Source organism: Terrapene carolina, unplaced genomic scaffold, assembly GCF_002925995.2.
Source record: "Terrapene carolina triunguis isolate 2854851 unplaced genomic scaffold, T_m_triunguis-2.0 Scaffold53, whole genome shotgun sequence".
NCBI lineage: Eukaryota > Metazoa > Chordata > Testudines > Emydidae > Terrapene > Terrapene triunguis.
In genome coordinates this window covers 609,155-624,535 of record NW_020664404.1, presented here as the reverse complement: position 1 = coordinate 624,535, position 15,381 = coordinate 609,155, and the positions used below count along the sequence as shown (strand labels likewise).

At 47.0% G+C, this 15,381-nt stretch overlaps 1 protein-coding gene across 1 annotated transcript in view; it reads right to left on the bottom strand.

The window, feature by feature from the left end:
- Nucleotides 1-2,452: 2,452 nt before the first annotated feature.
- Nucleotides 2,453-15,381, bottom strand: part of ELMOD3 (ELMO domain containing 3) — a 30,138-nt gene continuing 17,209 nt past the window's right edge. Inside the window, exons 8-11 of the mRNA XM_024211623.1 lie at nucleotides 10,136-10,266; nucleotides 8,914-8,990; nucleotides 5,129-5,256; nucleotides 2,453-3,307 (exon numbers count right to left, since the gene is read on the bottom strand). Coding sequence (XP_024067391.1) covers nucleotides 3,075-3,307; nucleotides 5,129-5,256; nucleotides 8,914-8,990; nucleotides 10,136-10,266 — 569 coding nt within the window. The 3' untranslated portion in view covers nucleotides 2,453-3,074. The remainder of the gene's footprint in view (nucleotides 3,308-5,128; nucleotides 5,257-8,913; nucleotides 8,991-10,135; nucleotides 10,267-15,381) is intronic.

Below are 15,381 nucleotides of genomic sequence, written 5' to 3'. Positions count from 1 at the left end.
GGAAGAACTTCCCCAGTGCAGCACTACCGTAAGCTGCTCCCCTTCCTTCCCTAGCCTGTTGGGAACAGGGCTGGGGAGGAGAGGAAGGCAGGTCTCCAACACAACAGGATCTTGGGCTGCCAATGTGAGCTACTGCCGATTGCTGTGACTTATGCAGAGACCATTTTGGCCACTGGAGCAGCCCAGAATGGCAGAGGTGACACCGAGCTATCTCCCTCCCCCCACCCCTCCCCTGGGCTGTGCCTTCAGCCATGTGCCTCCACCGCCCAGAATTGCACCCCAAAACTTTTAGGAAGACATAGGGTATCAGGGCCCCTGGGAAGCTGTTCCGCTGGTTAATTATTATCCATTTAACCACCTCCACTGTTCTTAATCCACTGTTAAGAAATTACATTTTATTTCCAATTGGAACCGCACCTCCCTGACACCAGATCTTGTCATGCCTTTGTCTACGAGCTTAGAGAGACTTCTACTGTCAGAAATCTTCTCCCCACGTAGGTACTTATAGACTGGTGATCACATCAAAACCCTGGACTCCCCTGAAACATTGGACAAGTCTCTGAGGGTCTGATTTTTAAAAGGCGTTCAGGTGCCTAAAGATGAAGATAGGAAGCTAGTGGGATTTTCAAAAGCACCTAGGCACCTAACTCCCCTTGACCTCCGTGCTGATCAGTTGAGATAGTAATTGAAGGGAAACACCAAATAGGACAAGACTCACGATAAAATCACGAGAGTTGGCAACACCAGCGTTTCTGTGGAGCAAGCGTTTTTGGGCGGGGACAAGTGTAAAGCTGAAAAATCTGTTCTCCGTCAATCATTCAAAAATGTCTGAACGGGAATTTCCTGGAACTTTCCAGCAAATATTCGCCTTTGAGCTGAGACCCAGCCAGAGGCCCAAAGAATTTCAGAAATTTCTGAGCCCAAACAATACAGGGAATTCTCTTGTAATCATAACTGTAGTGTTAGGGATCTCCCATGTGTCCCCCCTGGGGCTGCCTATGGGGACTGCTCTCCCTGCCCCAGCTCACCCCCCCACGCTGGCTTGCATGAAGGCCTGAATAGTCCTCAGCTTTCCTATGTAGTGCCTGTGCTGGGGGGGTTCTCTCCCAGGCAGCTAAAAAGCTTTTATGACTCCTGCAGGCCACTACAGCTGAGTACAGAAGAGTTAGGGGACGATATTCCATAAAGTCAAACACTTCACGTGATTCTGCTCCTCCCTGCCTTAGCCTCTCGGGGTTTGTCTACACGGCAAAAAACCACCTGCAGCTGGCCCACATCATCTGGCTCGGGGGACTCAGGCTACGGAGCTATACATTTTCAGTGTAAACGTTCAGGCTTGGGCTGGACCCGAGTGCAAACGTCTACACGGCAATTTTATAAACCTGCAGCCCAAGTCAGCTGATGTGGGCCAGGTGCGGATGTTTTATTGCGGTGTATACCTCAGGCACGCTAAGCCCAAGCTCTGACTCTGGTTTGAGCCCTCTTTCTGTTCACACACAGATCAGTCGGACTCAGATCAGCAGGCACTCGGGCTCCAGGTCCTAGGACCCTACTAAGGGAGGTGGGTCAGAGCCCAATTCTGACTGTGACTCAGATCCAATCCCTGTCATTGTGCAGTGTGGACGCAGGTCAAGCCGCAGATCCAAGTCAGAAGGTCTGTGTTGTGCTGTGTGGACGCATTGGCACAGTTGTGAGACTCAGGTCCAGCAACTGTAAACCCAGGTTTACAATGCAGTGTGGAAGCTCAAGCATGAGCTTAGAAAAACAGAGCCCAAAAGCCTGGCTCCCACAGACGTTCCCTCGTAGGCCAGAGCTCCCACCCGCAGCTATCCAGGTGGATGCCATGTACCTGAATGACCACGTCTCTCCTGAACTTTGCTCTAGAGTCAGGAGCGTCTGAATTGATAGCCCGTGGCACTGCTGGAAGCCAGGGGTCTGTGTCTCACTGCTGTTCCCTCAGGCCCTAACCCAGACAGATCTTGCCCATTCCGAGTTTCAGTAAAGCTCATCATTCTTTACTGAGACTCTGGCTGAAGACTCCTGAGCAGATGCACCGAATGAGAAGCAGGGACGGTAAGAACGGCATTAACCTGGAGTAGGGAAGCCCAAGCCGCAGCGGGCTTGAACTGTTCAGCCACCACATTACACAACGTACTACAAGGGAGAACGTTTCACTGGCACATACAGCGGGACCTTACTGTGCAGTGATTGGGACAATACCCTCGGACTCCAGAGACTGGGTTCCATGCCCTGCTCTGCCACAGACTTGCTGTGTGACACTGGGCATGTCACAAGTCTCTCTGGGCCTCAGGTCCCATCTGTAAGACAGGGACAACAGCATTGCCCAGCCTGACGGGGGACGTGAGCACAAATACATTAAATATCGTGAGGTGCTTGGATGGTACAGCAATGGCAGCACAGAAGTGCCCATGAAAGACAGACGGACCCCAATTCCAGCATGTCTAGTGCTTAACACTGATGATCCCATACAAACTGTGAGCCACATTCTCAGTGGGTGCCCGATGGCTGGAATAAAACAAACACCTCGCCAGCTTTACATCTCCTACCCGCTTGCTAACTCCCCCTGGGAGAATCCTAGCTGAAGGGAATTCAGGCCTGCAGTTTGCTTGGATTGCTCACCTCCCTCAGGGCTCAGCAACAATAGCTTGGGCTTCTTAACACCTCTCACGAACTGAAACCCTTGAGAACTGAAGCAGCTTTTTAGTCTCAGTATGTACAAGGGCCTCCCAGTCAATCCACACTTCAGTGGATACAGGGCAAAAGCCCGCTACGGATGGGGACCGTTTGCTACCACCCATTACAGCATCTACAATGAAGCAGGGTGTCTAGGTCTCCATTGCAAACTCCACCAACTGCCCCCGGCGTGTCCCACTACATCTGGCCTAACGGCTCGGACGCTGCGCTTGCTTTAGAACCATCTCAGACCTCCCACTCCTTCACAAGTGACTGTGAACAGACTGGCAGGGGACTAGCAGCCACTAATGAGCGCTGCCAACGGGAGCATTTGTCAGTGTCTTACAAGAATCTTCCCAGCCGGCGGTGTTGCCTTGGTTTCAGATCAGCCGGGCCTCTCCTTCCATCTCAACCTGAGGGTCGCACACTCCCGTGAAGTTTATCTCTTTGCTGCTGTTGCCGACGGCAGAGTTGAGGTCGGGACTGTGTATGCCGGAGGAGGGAGAAGGGTGTTGAAAACCACCATCTATTACTGACACAGCTCTCCCACTCATGTAGATCTCCAAATATCTCAGAAGCTGCTTCGGTTTCTTTTTGGCAAATGCCTCCAGTTCTGGGAAGAGGGAGGGGGAAAAAAATCTAGTATCAACATGAAAAGACATGACACCGGGATGGAGGAGGGGCAGTCTGAGTCCCACATGTTTTCTGGGGTAACATTATTCTGGTATATTTTTAAGCTTTACCCCTAGAGTTTGGTCCAGTGTCTCCTTAGGAATGTGCTTCACTCTCAGGACAGAGCACGTAACCACAATGGCTACGAAGGGCTGGAACTTGTAGCTACAAAACACCTTTGGAAAAATCATTTCCCCATTGTCCAAGCTTGGGGGTCTCACCCAGAAGCCAAATGTGTTACACCCAGCTGATCATAACCGATGGGAACGCCCCAGGGCTCCAGGGAAGAGCATAGACCACATGGGTGGGGATAGGGGAGAAACCCCAATCTATTTGTGGTGATCCGAGCTTCACTTTTTGAAGATGCTTTTTCAGCCGTAATAAACACATCCATCTCTCTGCTCACTGGGCAGGTTTTACCCTCTTTTTATTTTTTGCGTGCAGAGATAAATAACCCTGCTGTGCCTCTAATTTGGTTTTTACAGAAAGAAAATAGCATTGATTGCTGTAGTTAAGGCCCAATGCTACAAGTAATGCATATATAATTACATTAAAAATACATTAAAAGATTGTTATTAAGGTTGTAAAGTCAAGCACAGAAAAATTAAGAAATGGTTGAATTAAGGTTGCCCACAACACCTTAATTCAGCCCCCTTGTGTTGTACACACATTATGATACAATCTTTAATTACATGATCACATACGATTTCTCCCACAGGACCCTGGCCTCACTCAGTGAATGGGTGGCTATTCAAGATTTCTCTTTATCCCATTCAGTGAATGCCGCAGGCCTAATTTGATGCACACCATTCCAACCCTGCAGGGAGCACACGATCGCTAATTTCCTTCTGGGTTTTCTTGGGTGCTCATCGCTGTAATATCTGAACACCTCACAAATATTCACCTCAGAAATGGTTGAACTATTAAAAAAAAAAAATTAGCCCCAAGGAGAAAACTGGTTTGGAAAATTTCAGCACAAATGGTTCAAGCTTGGCAAAGTCTTAACCAAATGAAAACAGGATCTTAGGATGGAAAGTGTTAAGCAACCTTAATCATAGGCCTCACTGACCACTTGGCTTACAACAAGGGTGAAACATTGAAATTTCACACCCACATGCACACCCACACAAACATACTTGGCAAAAACCACACAAGCAAAGAAATGAGTTAACAACACACCTAAAATATACAACTTCTACTTCTCTCCCCACATACACCTTCCACTACAGCAGCCAGCTTACATCAAGCCCTTAACTCTCCCCCTGCAGCTAGTGGCCAACCTCCGTATCCTGCAATCATGTAACACACAGAGAGCCTTCCCTGTCTGAGCAGAGGTGCAGCGTAAAGCAGGGTGCAGTGAAGTCTTAGCTTCCCTCCAAAAGAAACACTACGTTTTCCAAAACGTATTCTTAAAAAGCCCTATCCCTAAAGAGCAGCCACTGCAATTACAACACACGATCAGAGGTGATTAGGTGGGGCTACAGACAATCCCATGTGGCTATTAAAATCCCAATTACCTTGGGAATAGTATCTTTTAAAGCCCAATGACTGAACCGAGCGTTAATGGAGACTCCCTGGGTTTGAACATCATGTAAGCAATTACAATGTCAGGACACTGGTAGCTTAAGGCCCTCTCTCCTCTACCCCTAGCTTGGGTGCCGGCAGGCCAGTCTTTCACAAGTGGTGTACGGAACAAGCAGCGTTTGTCCTGCATACATTCAAGTTATTGTCCCTTGCTTAGAAAAGATGCAGGGAAACGCACCTTTTAGAACGAAGCCAGAGTCAGAAATTGTTTTCTGTTGTGTTTTCCAGATGACGTAGAGGCGCAGGGAAGTGGCCACATACAAATCATTCAGCACCGCAATGACCTGCTGTCTGCGGTTACACTCTCTGAAAGAGACAAGGATGGGAATGCTTATCTCTACCCTCTGCCTTCCCAGCAAATCCAGAGACCCAAAGAGGCAAGAGCTACAGAATCACCACCTCAGAGATCCACCTGACAGAGAGATTTACACCAGCCGGAGACACGTTCCTGCGTGGCCCTGCAAACATGGGGAGTTAATGAAGGAAACAAATTTCCTCTTGAATGTTATGTGGTACAGTAGTTATGATGGCTATTATTAAAATCAGCCTAACACTTTCTGTTATAACCCCCGTTAGAACTGTTTATACCTTCGACAAAAACGTTAATCTTTCCAGCAGACGTTTCCCATGCTTGGACGCTGACACTGATGGATTTTTTTTTAAAAGCTGAATTTTCAGCATCACATTTTCAGCATCACATTTTCAGCATCACAGGGACCGCCAGACTGGATCAGACCCAAAGGCCATCTAGCCCAGTTTCCTGACACAGACAATGGCAGCACCATGGATGCCTCGGCGAAAGGGGTAAGAACCCTGCTGCAATAGTAGATGGGGGATGACGTGACCCCACATCAGGTCTCGCCCTGATCTCTAACAGAGATTGGCTTAAGCCCTGAAGCATGAGGTTTTTTCTCCCTTCTGATACTCTTTTTTCTGACATTAACTACAATAACTCTGAGCACTACAGCTGTACGTGGCCACAGCTCTCTGTTGGCCTGTCCGCAATTATGCCCAGGTTCCTTTCCTTTGCAGTGAATTTAGAACTCTGCAAGGTGTCTGAATCATACCAATGTAGAGCTGGAAGGGACCTCGAGAGGTCACCCAGCCCATCCCCCAACACTAAGGCAAGAGGGAATACAGGTAGACCAGGGGTCGGCAACCTTTCAGAAGTGGGGTGCCGAGTCTTCATTTATTCACTGTAATTTAAGGTTTCGCGTGCCGGTAATACATTTTAACGTTTTTAGAGGGTCTCTTTCTATAAGTCTATAATATATAACTAAGCTATTGTTGTATGCAAAGTAAATAAGGTTTATAAAATGTTTAAGAAGCTTCATTTAAAATTAAATTAAAATGCAGAGCCGCCCGGACCGGTGGCCAGGACCTGGGCAGTGTGAGTGCCACTGAAAATCAGCTCGCATGCCACCTTTGGCACACGTGCCATAGGTTGCCTACCCCTGATCTAGACCATCCCTGACAGGTGTTTGTCTAACCTGTTCTTAAAAATCTCCAATGACAGGGATTCTACAGCATCCCTTGATAACCTATTCCAACATTAACTACCCTCATAGTTAGAAAGTTTTTCCTAACATCTAACCTAACTCTCCCTTGTTGCAGATTAAGCCCATTACTTTTTGTCTCACCTTCAGTGGACATGGAGAACAATTCATCACAGAGCTCTTTATAACAGCCCTTCATATATTTGAAGTCTGTTCTCATGTCCCCATGCAGTTGTAGCTGGCATCATTTCACCTTGAATGGTCCCTTGAAATCCGTGTTAACTACTACGCTAAACCATCTGTTCTACCTTGTATTTAGCTGTGACACTCTGAGTATATTTCCCAGACCTGAAGAAGAGCTCAAGAATGTCTCTCTCACCAACAGAAGTTGGTCCGATAAAAGACATTACCTCACCTACCTTGTCTTTCTCATGTCCCCACTCAGTCTTCTTTTCTCAAGACTAAACAGGCAGTTTTTTAAACCTTTCCTCACAAGTCAGGATTTCTAAACCTTTTACCATTTCTGTTGCCCTCTTCTGGACTCTCTCCAATTTGTCCACATCTTTCTTAAAGTGTGGCACCCAGAACTGGACCTAATACTCCAGCTGAGGTTTCACCAGAGCCGAGGAGACAATTACAGTTGATACACTCCAGAAGGATATTAGCCTTTTTCACAACTTGATCACACTGTTGGCTCATACTCAATTTGTGATCCATTATAATCCCCAGATCCTTTTCTGCAGTACTCACCACCTAGCCAATTAGCCCCCGTTTTATAGCTGTACATTTGATTTTTTTCCTTCGTAAGTGCAGTACTTTCCACTTGTCTTTATTGAATTTCATCTTGTTGCTTTCAGACCAATTCCCCAATTTATTAAGGTCATTCTGTACTCTACTCCTGTCCTCCAAAGTACATGTAACCCCTCCCAGCTTGATGGCATCTGCAAATTTTAAAAGAATTTCTCTACTCTATTATCTAAGTCATTAATGAAAATGTTGAATAATATCAGACCCAGGACTGAACTATGCAGGACTCCAGTACACGCATCCTCCCAGTTTGATTGTGAACCCTTGATAACTACTCGGAGTACAGTTTTTCAACCAGTTTTGCCCCCACCGTATAGTAATTTCATTTAGATCACATTTCCCTAGTTTGTTTATGAGAGTGTCATGTAGGACTGTGTCAAAAGCCTTACTAAAATCAAGATACATCACACATCTATTGCTGCCTCCCTATCCACTAGGCCTGTAACTCTGTCAAAGAAGGAAATAAGGTTGGTTTGGCATTATTTGTTCTGGACAACTCCACGCTGGCTATCCCTTAGAACCCTATAATCCTCGAGGGGCATAACTGATTGTTTCATTATTTGTTCCAGAGAAGTTAGGCTGACTGGTCTGTAATTTCTCTTTGTTCCCCTTTTTAAAGATAGGTGCTGTTTGCTCTTCTCCAGTCCTCTGGGACCTCACCCATTCTCCAGATGTTCTCCAAGATCATTGCTAATGGTTCTGAGATTGCTCCAGCTAGTTCCTTATATACCTCAGGGTGAATTTCAATGGGCCCAGCTGACTAGAACACATCTAATTTATCTAAATATTCTCTAATCCATTCTTTCCCTATTGTGGCTTCTGTTCCTTCCCCCATGTGGTTAATATTAATTGTGTTAAGTATCTGGTCAACAATTAACCTTTTCAGTGAAAACTGAAGCAAAATAGGCATTGAACAGCTCAGCCTTCCTGGTGGTGTCCATTATTAGCTCTCCTTCCTTGCTAAGTAGAGGACCTACACTTTCCTTCATCTTTCTCTTGCTCCTAAAGTATTTATAAAACCTCTTCTTATCGACTCCTATGTCCCTTGCTAGGTGTAACTCATTCTGTGGCTTAGCCTTTCTGATTTTATCCCTACCTCCAGGGTCAAATATTTCTTTGCATTTGTTAACATTGCAAATCATCTGCCCTCATGCTGCCCACACACCCAACTCGGTTAAGTCCCACTGAAGTTCCCTGCAGTCCGCTCTGGACTTGACTAACCTAGATAACTAACTATCCAGAGCCTGGATATAACCCCTGTCCTGCAGTGCCCCAATTCTCTTCAGTATCAAGCCACATCAGATACCAGAACACACACTCATTTACGTATTAGAGTGCTAAATACATATACAGCCCTACGCTAGCAACCTGTCTGAGACAGAGACATAGCCAATCCTTCAGCACATACCCTTAGACATACAATCCCTTTACTAGATGCACAGCTAAGTAGAAAGTCCCTGCCTGCTTTACTGGGGTACAACTCCTTCCTCTCTACCTGTGCTCACATTTCAGGCCCACCTGCACTACAAAGCAGCACATCAAAACCAAGTGGTAATTGGGTCTCCTGGCATGGTGGTACATGAAGTGTAGATGAGCCTTTAGTAATGCAGCCTGGGGTCTACACACAGGGCTCTAGGGCCACACTGGGCTGTGAACTCACCGAGAAAGATGTTCTTCCCTCAGGGCCTGGATCACGATGCGAGTGATATTTATAGACATGACACAGAAAGGGAAATTCTGGAAAAGAAACAGAATGAAATCAGCGATTCCACCCGTTCTCCCGGATAAGGCCCCTCTTCCCTCCAGCACTTGGACAATGCCCATCCTTAGGTCTCTGTTCTAGTTAGAGATGGGTCCAGATCTAAACCCTGGATATTGTAAATTCTTTGGGGCAGGGGCAATCTTTTTGTTCGGTTTGTACGGCATCTACTACAGTGGGACCCTGATCCATGACTGGGGCTCCTTCACACTCTGGTGATATCAATAAATATGAATACAGACTCGGGTCAGAGTTTGCAGCTCAAACCTCTCTTTCCATTGGGCCAAACCCAATCAGCCCTGACCCTCAGTTTGGCTCCAGTTATTGAACCCACATTTTAATCTGAGGGTTTGGTTCCACCCATTCCCGTTATGAAGATATAAAGTCTGGATCTGGATTAATAGATTCCTAGGCCAGAAGGGACCATTGTGGTCTTCTAGTCCAACCTCCTGTATAACGTAGGCCATTGAATTCCCCCCAAATAATTCCTAGAGCAGATCTTTTAGGAAAATATTCAATCCTGATTTAAAATTGCACTGATGGAGAATCCACCATGGCCCTTGGTAAATTGCTCCAATGGTTAATTATCCTCCCTGTTAAAAATTAGCGCCTTATTTCCAGTCTGAATTTGTCTAGCTTCAACTTCCAGCCATTGGATCAGGTTATAGCTTTGTCTGCTTGATTGAAGAGCCTATGATCAACCATAGCTGGGGTTTGGTTCTGGCATATGATTTGGGCCTGTCTTTGATTTAAACATCTTCTCCCTCACCAAAACAGAATAAGCAATGATGGGTGTAAAACAAGTGAATAAAATTAACACGCACCATGGGGAACATTTTATAAGTGAGAATTGTTTGACTAATGAGACTAAAGTTTGGCTAAAGGGAGGCTGTGGAATTGGCAACGTCAGATTTATTCAAGGTGCAAAGTAGCCAATGTCTATCAGGGCTGTGGAAAGACAGCACCATAGATCAGACACTGAATGAAGCAGAGAATCTGGGACGTGAAAGAGTTTTCCTAACAGCCAATCAAAAAGCAGGATTCCATGCTTACCTTTCCCTGAAGTTTAATAATAATAAATAAATACCAATCCAGAGTCAGAGTTAAAGAGGGAAGGACATGCCTGTGATTCATGCTGGGACAGCTTGAAAACGTCTCGAGCGAGGGGTAATGTCCGAGAGTCCATTACAAAATACAGAATTTGCATTAACCCGAGCAATCCAGTCCCACGCAGGTCTGTCCCAGGATCCAGACCTTTAATATAAAAACATACAGCCAGGTAAGCCGTGCATGTTCCTGTCCTGAAACACTCAGTATATGCTCTCCCTGTCTTATTACGTGCCTGCTTTGGAGCACGATATACATTCTTACAAACCCTTTCCATTGCCAGTCCTTATGGTTGCTGAGAAAACCTCAAAAATATCAACCAGGTATTAAATGATGCAGTGATACCTGCCTGAATTTGCAGTCAGCCTGCGACAATGGCTCTAAGTGGTGTGAACTGCCCCATTCATCTCGTGGAATTGGCATTTTCCCCCAATCAGCCACTGAATTCTGCATTTCCACCATGGAATTCACCATTTTGCTGCAACTGGGCATCCAATATATTATCTCCCTTGTCTGCCAGGACCTGCCTGCAGCTGCTCTTGCTCTCTAGTTTTCACATCCAGGAGAAGTTAACTGGATGCCAGGGCAGGCTCCCCACACTGCTCCATGGAGCCAGGCAGTAGAGGGGTCTTTCTTACCTTTTCCTCTCTCCTCTGTGGATCCACCATTTGCAGACCAACTTTCCCCTCCGGTGGGCTCAGGCCCAAGCACGCACCAGAATGCTTTTTAGCCACTTGATGCTTCAGAAGAGTTGCCACACCAGCTAGCAAAGGATTCTGGGACGTGCCTATGACCATTAATTGGAGGGAGTAGCGAGCCATTTGGAGACCAAATGGGGAAAAAAAGGGGTTGGTGCTTTATTTGATTTGTGTTTTTATGATGACTAATGAGGTGATTGCATTTTGTTGTTTGGTAGGCAGGTTGCTACGGGTTTGTTTGTTTGTTTTTTAATGCTTATTTTTTAGATTATAGAATTCAGCTCTTCTCCATCCTATCGAGCCTGGAAGACTCTGGATAACTGGAGATCATTTTTACAAAAGAACCCACTGAATTCTTCAAGCAAAAGCTCATGAGTTTACAAATTCAGAGGACTGTTTTAGTAAACTGCAGAACGTTTGCATGCCTGAATAAAACGTTTGGCACCTTAACTCAGCATCCACGACAGCTAAAGTCAGATTAATGTGGGTACAATGAGAGTTGCATGTTACTTTATGGTGGTGAAATGTAGGTATCGACAAAGTGTCTGGAGCAAAAGCTGCAAACATTGGAGATGACGTGCTTGGGCCATAACCTAGGCATGGCAAGGATGGGTAGACTACGATATAATTACATCTGTAGAAGCCTGAAAAAGTGACTACAATCATCAAAAGGTCCCAACTCCAACGATTGGGTCATCGTGCTAGAATGACCCTGTCCCAGCTGCCTAAAATTGTTCTCTATGGAAGACTGCATGGAGAGAGAGTCGTGGACATCCAAGAAGATAGTCATGCCCCAAAAGGCTCAAAACAGACACGGGGGAAGGCAGCTCATAACATCGGCCTACCTAACCCAGGCGCTGGAAAAAAGGAGACGATGATGGTCACGTAGCACTCCAAACATTACACAGAAGGGACTGGTGCTGGAGGTGAATTTCTAGCTTGGGTAGACATGTACACGCTAGTGCTGATTGAGCTCGCACACTAAAAATAGCAGCATAACCACAACGGCGCAGGCAACGAGACAGGCTAGCCACCCTGAGTACAATCCTGTCTGAGATCCTAGGTATGTACGTGAGCAGCTAGCCCGTCTCTCTGCCCGCACTGCCACTAAACTGTCATTTGTAGCATGTTAGCACGATCAACGCTCGCATGCACACGTCTACCCCCACAGGAAATTCCACCTCGAGCTGCCGTGCCAATGACCCCGGTGTGTCACTGTGACTAGTGAAAGCTGCCAAGCCTTACAGACGGGGGGGAAAACACTGACTGTACTGTCTCTCAGATGTCGTCGACATTAAGGTAGGATCTGCTGCTGACAGTCAAGTCGAAGTAACTCCATCAACCAGGGCCGGCTCTGGCTTTTTGGCCGCCCTAAGCAAAATAAATAAATAAATAAATAAAACGGGGCGGCCAGAACGGCAAAGCAAAAAAAAAAAAAACCCTGCGGCGCGGCCGGAGCGCGGGTGCAGGGGGACCAGCTAGCAGGGGGAGGGGGAGGGAGCGGGCGGGAGAGAGAGAGAAGGGGGCGGCCAGGGCTACGGTGGGGCACGGCCCCTCCCGCCACGCCGCGCTGCCCCGCCTGCCGGGAGGGCTCCGCTCCGGTCGGCGGGGAGGGAAGGACAAGGACTGCCCTGCCGGGCTTGCTGCAGGGCGCTCCCGTCCTCTGCGCCGCCGCCCCCTACAGGGCGGCCGGAGCGGAACAAATAAAAAGCGACTGTGCCGCCCTAGGATTGGGCGGAATGCCGCCTCGTTCAATCTGCCACCAGCTTGCTCGGCTGGTGCCTGGAGCCGGCCCTGCCATCAACCAACAAACATGCGACATGGGAGGACAAGGTTTCAAGAAGTTTGAGGAAAACTTTCTCCTGGGAACTATGATTAGCATATGCAAATGAGTAGATATAACTATAGAAGAAGCAGAAGCATCGATCCCTGTTTCTCGTCATCTATGCTCTACCTGTCTCCTATCCACCGCTTTCCATCCTCCTTCCCAGCCACAGAAAAGGACCATCTGTCATGGTCTTCCCTGCCTGTCACCCACTACCTATTTTGGTTCAGCCAACCCTCCTTACGCTACCACCATGCTAGAGATGCAATGTTGCTTAGTCCCATCCTGTCCCATTCTCCCCCCATTCGTTCACCCACTTTCAGGTAATGGAAAATAGAGAACAGAAGCAGTACTGCCTAGTGGATAGAGTCCTGGACAAACTCAGGCGACGTGGGTTCTAGTCTCAATTGTGCAAGTGGCCTGCAAGGTGACCATGGGCAAGTCACTGCACTGCTCTCTGCCTCAGTTTCCCCATCTGTAAAATGAGGCTAAAGATGACCTTCTTTGTAAAGCGCCTGGAGATCTCTAGAGGAAAAACGCTATACGAGAGCATGCTATTATTATTGTTATGTAACCGAGGACACACAGCCTGCAAGGAGTTTAAGTATAAAAACAAAAGCATTTTTTATTGCAGAAGCACAAAACACAAGCTCATTTAGGGCACGCTGTATCTGCTACAACCTGTGCCAAACAGCAGCACCTACACAGTACAAGGCAGCAAAGGAATTCGTGGTATCTTCTCCTTAAAACGAAAACCCCATGGCAGTTTCCCTGGTGTCACTTTATAGCACAAACTAGCAGGCAAATGTGTTTACAGTATTGAATAGGCATCTATGGCTCTGAAGGAACAACAGAATAAGCTGTCTCCATTCTCTCCTTAAACACACTTCAACCCCCATCCCCAAAAGCAGAGCACAGGGACCAGAGGATGGATACCTCCCAAAGAATCTGAAAATTAAAAAAAAAAAAAAAAACCACAACAAGGAACATCCAAGAGCGTTTTAGGCTCGTAGCATGAAAAGGACTCCATGTGTGCCAGTAAAGCAGACAAGACTAAAGAAAATTAACTGGCCACTCAAACCAATATCAGGGAGTTAATCTCTGAATACAAGACAGTCAGAATTAATTTGCTCTCAGCAAGTACAACCAATGGAATTGCTACACGCAAATTAGCTATAGAGGAAATGTGAGGATTGGTGGGTTAGTTCTGATGTCACTTAACAGTTGCCCAAGTCGTTTCCCTTAGGACACATCTACATCACAAACTTTGGCCAAAGCAAATTATGCTGGCATAAAGCTGCCGCAGTTAGTATACTGCTTGTGTCAGCGATGTGCGCACTCACCAGGAGTGTTTGTGTCGATGCACCATGGGTAGATATCTCAGTTTGCAAATCACCACCTTCCAGTGCACTGTCTTTTGGAAAATTTTGGTAATTTATGGTGGGGCGGAAACAAGTCACACAGGGGTGGCCAGGAGCAAAGGGTCAGCTTCCCAGCATGCAACATTCTTCATCCCAGAATGTCATCCATATCCCATCATTTTCATGCCTTTTTTAAAAATCCCATGAACCCACGTGGCTCTCCTCACTGTCTGCCATCTCTGACAGAAGCATGGAGCCTGCACAGCTCTGCATTATTGTCGTGAGAGTTGCATGCATAGGGTACACGATCCTCTGGTATTTGCAGAGACGCAAGAACTGAATCAGCAGGGAACATGATGCTTTCATGGACGACAGATAGCTGTGGGACATAACGAAAGCCAGTTCAAGGTGGTTACTTTCGTTCACAGAGAGGCTGTAGATGGTGGAGTGCCGTTTCTGGGCTCAAAAAACGGGCACGGATTGGTGGGATCGCATCATAATGCAGGTTTTTTGATAGAATGAGTAAAGACTGCAGAACTTTTGGCTGCGATCTGTGTGCCACGCTCACCCCAGCCCTCCAGCACAGCGACACCAGACTGAGAGCTGCACTGACAGCGGAGAAGCAAGTGGCAATAACACTGTGGAAACTTGCAATGCCGGATTTCCACAGGTCAGCGGGAAAATCATTCTGCAGTTGGAAAATCCACAGAGGGGCTGTTGTCATGCAACCGTGCAGGGCCATTAACTGTCTCCTGCTACGCAGGACTGTGACTCTCAGCAACGTGCAGGACGTAGTGGATGGATTTGTGGCAACTGAGTTCCTGAACTGCCGTGCAGCAAAAGCTGGCAGCACATCCCTATTTTGGCACCAGCCCACCCTGCCACAGGGTATATGAACAGAAACGGCTATTTTTCTATGGTTATGCAAGCGCTGGTTGATCACTGGAAACACTTCACTGACATCCATGTTGGCTGGTCAGGGAAGGTGCATGACGCTTGCATCTTTAAGAACATAGAACTATTCAGAAAGCTGGAAGCAGGGACTTTCTTTCATGACCAGCAGATTACCATGGGCGATGTTGAAATGCCCATAGTGATCCTGGAGGACGCAGCCTACCCCTTGCTCGTGAAGCCATACACTGGCCACCTTGGCAGCACCAAGGATAAGATTCAACTGCCAGCTCAGCTGGTGCAGAATGACAGCTGAATGTAAGTTGAAAGGACACTGGCATTGTTTACACACCTGACTGGATCTCTGTGAGAAAAATATCCCAGTGATGATAGGTGCCTGCTGTGTCCTGCATACTATCTGTGAGGCAAAGGAAGAAAAGATGCTGCCAGGGTGGAAGGTGGATGTGGAGCAGCTGTCTGTTGAATT